This window comes from Hevea brasiliensis, chromosome 14, assembly GCF_030052815.1.
Source record: "Hevea brasiliensis isolate MT/VB/25A 57/8 chromosome 14, ASM3005281v1, whole genome shotgun sequence".
In the NCBI taxonomy this organism is placed as follows: Eukaryota; Viridiplantae; Streptophyta; class Magnoliopsida; order Malpighiales; family Euphorbiaceae; genus Hevea; species Hevea brasiliensis.
This window is the reverse complement of record NC_079506.1, coordinates 88,511,983-88,519,573: the sequence shown is the minus strand read 5'-3', so window position 1 is coordinate 88,519,573 and position 7,591 is coordinate 88,511,983. Positions and strand designations below refer to the sequence as shown.

Here is a 7,591-nt window from a genome sequence, read left to right as displayed (position 1 = left end):
AAAGGGGCTTGACAGAAGGCATGCAAACCTGGCCATGATGTCGGATCAGTCTTTTGATGTGGTGGTTGATCGAGCCAGACAGATAGAGATTAGCTATGCTGTGGATGACAGCGGAAGAGCAAAGAAAAACAGAGCAGAGGGTTCTTCAGGTGTTCCCCACATGGGTACTACGGATAGTGGTGGCCAAACTACTTACAGAGGAAGAAGCAGGAATAAGAGGAGTGGTTTTAGACACAAATCCCGAGGGTTCAGACCAGGGTACGGATCCAGCAGTGGTCACAGTTCAGGGTACAGCAGTTCTGGGTCTGGTTCAGGATCCTCCTTGGCACCTTGTGCACAGTGTGGAAGAGGACATTCAGGACCTTGTATGATGGGTTCAGGAGTATGCTTCAGGTGTGGCCAACCAGGTCACTTTGCTAGGGAATGCCCCGTGTTCAGCGAGCCACAGATGGGGTCACAGGGTTCTGTTGCAAATGTTCCTCGTCAGTTGTATCCGGGTGCTTCCAGCATGGCAGGCAGTCAGTTCAGTGGCCAACAGGGCCGAGGACAAGGGGGACGTGGATTTGGAGGCAGATCAGGAGGTAGAAGTCAGTATCAGGGTTCTGCCACTCAGGGTAGGGGTCAAGCTCGGGTTTTCACCCTGACCCACCAGGATGCTCAGGCTTCTAATGCAGTTGTGACAGGTATTCTACTAGTCTGTTCCTATGAGGCTCGTGTTTTGATAGATCCGGGTGCTACGCACTCATTTGTCTCCCCTGTGTTTGCCATGAGATTGGGTAGAAACCCTACAACTTTAGAATGCCCTTTGTCGGTAGCTACCCCACTTAGTGACAACATAGATGTAGATATGGTTTTTCCGGGTAGCCCAGTAGATGGAAAGATTCTCCCAGCAAACTTAGTTCCTCTACCAGTAATGGATTTCGATGTAATCTTGGGGATGGATTGGTTGGCAACTCATTATGCCACTTTAGACTGCAGGAACAAAAATGTGTATTTCCACATACCCGGTGTGGAAGAGTTTAGCTTTGATGGTGACAGGAGCGTGGCTCCATATAACTTGGTGTCAGCAATTAGTGCTAGAAAAATATTGAGGCGTGGATGCCAAGGGTATTTGGCATTGGTGAGAGATACATCTGTAGAAGGTGTCAACATGGAAAATGTTCCTGTTGTCAGAGAATTCATGGATGTCTTCCCTGAAGAGCTTCCAGGGTTGCCACCAGAAAGGGGAATAGAGTTCTGCATTGATGTTGTTCCGGGTACAAACCCCATATCAATGCCACCTTACAGGATGGCCCCAGCAGAATTGAAAGAGTTAAAGGAGCAACTACAGGAGCTGTTGGACAAAGGTTTCATACGTCCGAGCACTTCACCCTGGGGTTCTCCTGTTCTATTTGTGAGAAAGAAGGATGGGTCATTGAGGTTGTGTATTGACTATAGACAGCTGACCAAGGTGACTATGAAGAACAAGTATCCACTTCCTCAGATCGACGATCTGTTTGATTAGCTCCAAGGGACTAGATTCTTTTCCAAGATAGACCTACGATCAGGCTACCATCAGTTGAGAATCAGGAAGGAGGATGTGTCCAAAACGGCATTCAGGACAAGATATGGTCATTACGAGTTCTTGGTGATGTCTTTTGAACTCACTAATGAACCAGCAGCCTTCATGGACTTGATGAATAGGGTGTTCAAGCCGTTTTTGGACCGTTTTGTCATCGTATTCATAGATGACATTTTGGTATACTCTCGGACCGAGGAGGAACACGTGTGGCACTTGAGGATGGTGTTGCAGACTTTGAGGGAGCACCAGCTGTATGCCAAATTTTCAAAATGTGAATTTTAGCTAGAAAGGATCTCATTCTTGGGACACGTGGTTTCTAGTGACGGCATTCAAGTGGATCCCAAGAAAATTGAAGCTGTAACTGATTGACTTAGGCCTACAACAGTCACTGAGGTGCGAAGTTTTCTGGGTCTAGCTGGCTACTATAGGCATTTTGTGCAAGATTTTTCCAGGATAGCGGCTCCCCTAACTAAGTTAACTCGGAAGAATGTTCCATTTATTTGGACAGATGACTGTGAGAAGAGCTTCCAGAAGCTTAAGGAGTGTCTAACCACCGCCCCTGTGTTGACACTACCTATGAGTGGTGAAGGATACACCATGTACTGTGACACCTCCAGAGTTAGCCTAGGGTGTGTTTTGATGCAGAATGGAAAAGTTGTGGCTTATGCTTCAAGATAGCTGAAGAGGCATGAGCAGAACTACCCCACCCATGATTTGGAAATGGCGGCTGTAGTCTTTACACTAAAAATCTAGAGACACTACCTGTATGGTGAAGTGTGCGAGATATACACCGACCACAAGAGTTTGAAGTACATCTTCTAACAGAGGGATTTAAACTTGAGACAGAGGAGATGGATGGAGCTTCTGAAAGACTATGATTGCACTATCCAGTACCACCCTGGGAAGGCCAATGTAGTAGCAGATGCTTTGAGCAGAAAATCTTCTAGCAGTTTGGCGCACATTTCAGCAGAGAAAAGACCGTTGATTCGGGAAGTACATGAGTTAATGGATCAAGGTTTAATCCTAGATCTTTCAGATGAGGGGGTATTATTGGCTCATTCTTCAGTGAGGCCAGACTTGCGGGACAGAGTTAGAGTTTCCCAGCACAGAGACCTACAATTGATGAAGATCACAGAAAGAGTACAGCAAGGTGAAGGTGGTGAGTTCGAGTTTGCCAATGATGGCGCCCTTATGCAAGGTTCTAGGATATGTGTGCCCGATGTGGACAATCTCAGAGATGAAATCATGCGAGAGGCACACTATACCCTGTACAATGTCCACCCAGTTTCCACCAAGATGTACCATGATGTGAAAGATAGCTATTGGTGGAATGGCATGAAGAGAGACATAGCAGACTTTGTGTCCAAGTGCTTGACTTGTCAGAAGGTGAAGTTTGAACACCAGAGACTGTCAGGGAAGCTACAAGAGCTCCTTATCCCAGAATGGAAGTGGGAAATGATCACTATGGATTTTGTGACTGGGTTGCCTCGTACCACGCGAGGATATGATTCGATATAGGTAATTGTAGACAGTCTAACCAAATCAGCTCACTTCTTGCCTGTGAAGACTACTTATTCTGTGGCATAGTACGCCCGACTCTACATTCGAGAAATAGTCAGATTGCATGGAGTTCCGGCTTCCATAATATCTGACAGAGGGCCCCAGTTCACTTCTCGGTTTTGGAGAAAGTTGCAGGAGGCACTTGGCACACAGTTGAACTTCAGTACGGCTTTCCACCCTCAGACAGACGGACAGTCCGAAAGGACAATCCAAACACTGGAAGACATGCTTCGCATGAGTGTTTTGGATTTTGGAGGTCAATGGGATGATCAGCTAGCTTTGGTGGAGTTTGCCTACAACAACAGTTACCATTCCAGCATAGGGATGGCACCCTATGAGGCACTATATGGAAGAAAGTGTAGGTCTCCTCTGTGTTGGACAGAAATGGGGGAAGCGAAGGTGCATGATGTAGACCTAGTGCAGTACACTTCAGAGGTAGTTCCTTTAATCAGGGAACGATTGAAAACAGCTTTCAGTAGGCAGAAGAGTTATGCAGACCCCAGACGGAGGGATGTGGAGTTTGCAGTAGGCGACTATGTATTCCTGAAGGTTTCTCCAATGAAGGGAGTCATGAGATTTGGAAAGAAGGGCAAGTTGGCACCTCGGTATATCGGACCTTTTGAAGTTACGGATAGAGTTGGAGCAGTTGCCTACCGGTTGGAGCTACCACCCAACCTTTCTCATGTTCATCCTGTGTTTCACATCTCCATGCTCAGGAAATACATTCCAGATCCTTCTCATGTACTACAGCCGGATGTAATAGAGCTAAAAGAGAACTTGACATTTGAGGAGCAACCTGTAGCCATAGTGGACTACCAAGTGAGACAGCTAAGATCAAAACAAATCCCTATGGTTAAGGTTTTGTGGAGGAGTCAGTCAGTGGAAGAGTGCACCTGGGAGCCAGAACGGGACATGCGTAGCAAGTACCCTTATCTGTTCAATGTGTAATCATTTACTTTATTCTGCCTTGTGTAAAATTCGAGGACGAATTTTCTGTAAGGGGGGAAGAATGTAACACCCCAAAAATTTTAAATTTATTATTTTACGAGTAATATTGGTATTTTAATTTTATTTAAATTTTAAGAAATTATTTGAGATTTTTTTCGGATTTTAAAAATCGGGTTTGATTTTCCGAAAATATAAACTTTGATGATTTTTAAAAATTAATTTAAAGACCACGTGGCAAAACTAAAAATATATTTGGAGTCTACAAATTTTTCTAAGTTTTCTAGAATTTTTTCGAAATTTTTGGACCTCGTTTTTGGTCCCGAGGCAGAGTAAAATTCAAAATTTTGTATTCAGAATTGAACCGGCCGAATCGAACCGGACCGGTCGAATCGAACTAGTCTTCTTCTTTTTCTTCCTCCTCCCCCGTGCGCATCCGACCCCTCTCCCCTTTTCTCTCTCTTTCTCTCTCCTCCCTCCTCCCCTTGCCGCGCCGCCACCTCCCCTGCCACCCCAGCTCGCCGGTACGCCGCCTCACCCCTCCCACACGGCCGGCCGCCGCCTGGAATGCCGGAAAACGGTGCCCGAAGTGGAGCGACGCGTGCGCGCGACCGTTCGACTTCCCGGCCAAAATCCTGTCGATCCGGCCATCAATCGGACAGGGTCTTGTGTCTAAATTCATCTACTCATCGAGAGCTTTCCATAGACACCAAGAACACCGAAATCCATTGAGCGATTTGTCCAATTTTTGCCTGGGAAGTTTTAGGCCATTTTGACTTTCGGGCTAGATTTCTCGCAAACCGTGAATCCCACGAGAAAACCGAGAGTACCAGAGCGCTCCACTCGTCAAGAGCTTCGCAGCGACATAAATTTTGAATTTTTCCGACACCGTTTTTCGGTAGGTCCCATAGAACTTCGCAGTGTCTTTCCGAGCATTAAATGAGCTTAGAAAATTCTGAAAAATTTATGTGCTAACCCCCGTGTTGTGGGCTTCGTGTAGGTATCCTCAATTCGCGGAAATTCGACAGTTGACCAGGTTTGTGAATTTCCGATCAGACAGACCCGTTATCGGAAAAGTCTCCGAATTGGACCAAGGTTTTGGCTACCCCCAATTGTCAAACGTCTCGAGCGCGTCCCAGAAGTCGGAATCAGCAAAGGTAAACCCGAACCTTGCTTTTTCGTAATTTTCTAGTGCTTAAATAGGATTAAAAATTTATAAAATGTTCTTGGTAGCTCAGAAAATTATGATTCTTTTTGCAATAGCCTAATAATATTGCTAAGGACCGCGGGGCAAAGTTTTAGAATTTTTAGAGCTTATTTGGGCAGTTTTTGCAAAAATGATCAATTATAAGGACTAAATTGAAATTTTACATACTGTGATGAATAATTGATTTGATGGGCCCAGGAGGGGCTGTGTGATGTGATTGAGTTGTGGATATATGGATTGTGAATATAGAAGTGCGTTTTGAGCCCTTTTGCAGGTTGGGTAGGTCCTAGGTATAGGGGGGACTCTGCCGGATTTTCGGCACGACTTAGGACGTATTTGGTCTTTTCATTATTTGTATTGGGTTAATTGTGTTAAATAATTGTAATGTAATTATCAGGTGAGCCGGGACAGCCTTCTTCCTCCGCCCAGCCGCCCCAGTGACCGTTGTCAAGTCTGTGAGTAAAATATTGATTTTAATTGTAATTTCACTATTATTATATGTTCAAGCATGCCCATGCATCACTTATATGCATATATCTATGTAGATAAATTTTAGGCACAATTTATGTTGCATTCATAACTGTGAAAGTGCCATGTATGTTGTTGTGGTAATTTGGAGCAGTGTGCGTGCGTTGGCGTCCGTGTGATGTGGTGTGGACTATGGATAGGACTGGTAGACACGGCTTGAGATCTTCGCTGGGACCCGGTCCTTCGGGGTAGACACGGCTTGAGTTCTTCGCTGGGACCCCGATTTGGTTATTAAGTGGAAGTCCGAGCTGAGTTCTTCACGCACGCTTGGAATTAAGAAAGTCAGATAGGGATCAGCTCCCATATATATTATGATTGATATTACTGGGTGCGTGAGTGCTCCAAATTACCTTTTTGCTGTTATGATGTGAATTTATTGCTGATGCTGCATTTCACTCCACAGGGTGCATTAGTTTTAGATAGTTATAGAGATTATGGTTAAAATTGATATTTTACTCTCTGAGTCGAACGCTCACTCCTGTTCAATATTTTTTCAGGCTACAGGAGGATTTTATTGTGGTTAACCTGCTTTTCTCCTTCGCAGGTTGTTTATCAATATTTGTGTAATTTTATTTACTCCTAGAATTTTCGCATGTGTTAGAAATGTTTAAATGATTCGGGTCTGTAATATAAATTGTTATGTGGACCTGTAAAATTTTTATATGCATGTTTGATGGACTGGATGAGGGAGCTGAGCTCCCATTTATCTTTATGTTGATATGAGTATGTGGAGGGTGAGCTGAGCTCCCCAATTGATGATATATTTTGTTTACAGGTCGGGTGAGCCAAAAACTCCCCGTTGAAAGGTCCACTTTATGGCCGGACTCCGTCCGGTTGATTTCTTGATATTGGATCCAAATGGGCCTTAGAGTTGGATTAATGAATAGTTAGGCTTACTACGGGCCTCGGGGGCTTTAGGCTGGTCCAGGTCCTAGTACCGGTCTTGCCCATAGATTGGGTCGTGACAAAATTACACTAGCATTTTTGAAAATGCCGATTTTTGGAACTTCACCCTCAAGATCATTGAAAGAAATATTCAAAATTTGCGAAAAAGGAAGTCTTTCTGGAACCAGTTAAGGAATTCAAAGAAAGATCGATAAACACAATAGAAGAAAGGCCAAACATGGATTCAGGAATGTAACCATCAAGCTCATTCAAAGCAAGATATAGGTTCAACAAATCCTGACAGTTCCCTGACTTAGAGGTATATTTCCAGACAGATAATTTCCCCCAAAGTAAGACCATATAGGAAAGTAATATTACCAAGGGTAAATGGAATTTGTCCTGTGAAAGTTGTTGCCATGGAAATACATTTGAAACAGATTTTGGAGATTGCCAATAGTTGGAGGAATATTACCATGCAACACGTTGTTCTGCATATCCAACACATTTAAGTTCGCCAGGTTCCCTATCTCTGAAGGAACGGTTCCACAGATCTCATTCTTTCCTATTGATAAGTATCTAATTTGGGAGGAGAGATTGGCAATGGTCCTTTGAGAAGATTTCTGCGGCAATGGTCCTTTGAGAAGATTTCTGCCTAAGAACAGCTTTTCTAATCTGCCGTAGTTTGTTGTGAAGATGATGGCAATGGAATTAATTGATCATTATGAAGTGACAAGGCGTGGCCTATTTATACAGTGGTGGATTTGGTGGTGTTTCCTTCATGGGTGCTTTTCTTTGACGGGTCATGGTTCCAATTTTTTTTTTAAATACTTTCTAATTATTATATTTAAAAAAATATATACTAAATAAGCCCTACATTACTACACCCAAACCTCTGTAACTTCACA

The 7,591-nt window shown here is 43.9% G+C and overlaps 1 protein-coding gene across 1 annotated transcript; it reads left to right on the top strand.

Annotated features, from left to right (window-relative positions):
- Positions 1–5,735, top strand: LOC131172589 (uncharacterized). Its single transcript, XM_058133722.1, has 2 exons — positions 1–683; positions 5,671–5,735. Exons 1-2 carry the CDS (start codon positions 35–37, stop codon positions 5,712–5,714), a joined length of 693 nt encoding a protein of 230 aa, XP_057989705.1. The 5' UTR covers positions 1–34; the 3' UTR covers positions 5,715–5,735.
- Positions 5,736–7,591: the final 1,856 nt, after the last annotated feature.

Excerpts from the sequence above, each read along its gene's own strand:
- LOC131172589 (XM_058133722.1), top strand. The coding sequence starts at position 35 with ATGATGTCGGATCAGTCTTTTGATGTGGTGGTTGATCGAGCCAGACAG. Across the intron at positions 684-5,670 it reads TTCTAATGCAGTTGTGACAG|GTGAGCCGGGACAGCCTTCT; the intron begins GTATTCTACTAG and ends TGTAATTATCAG.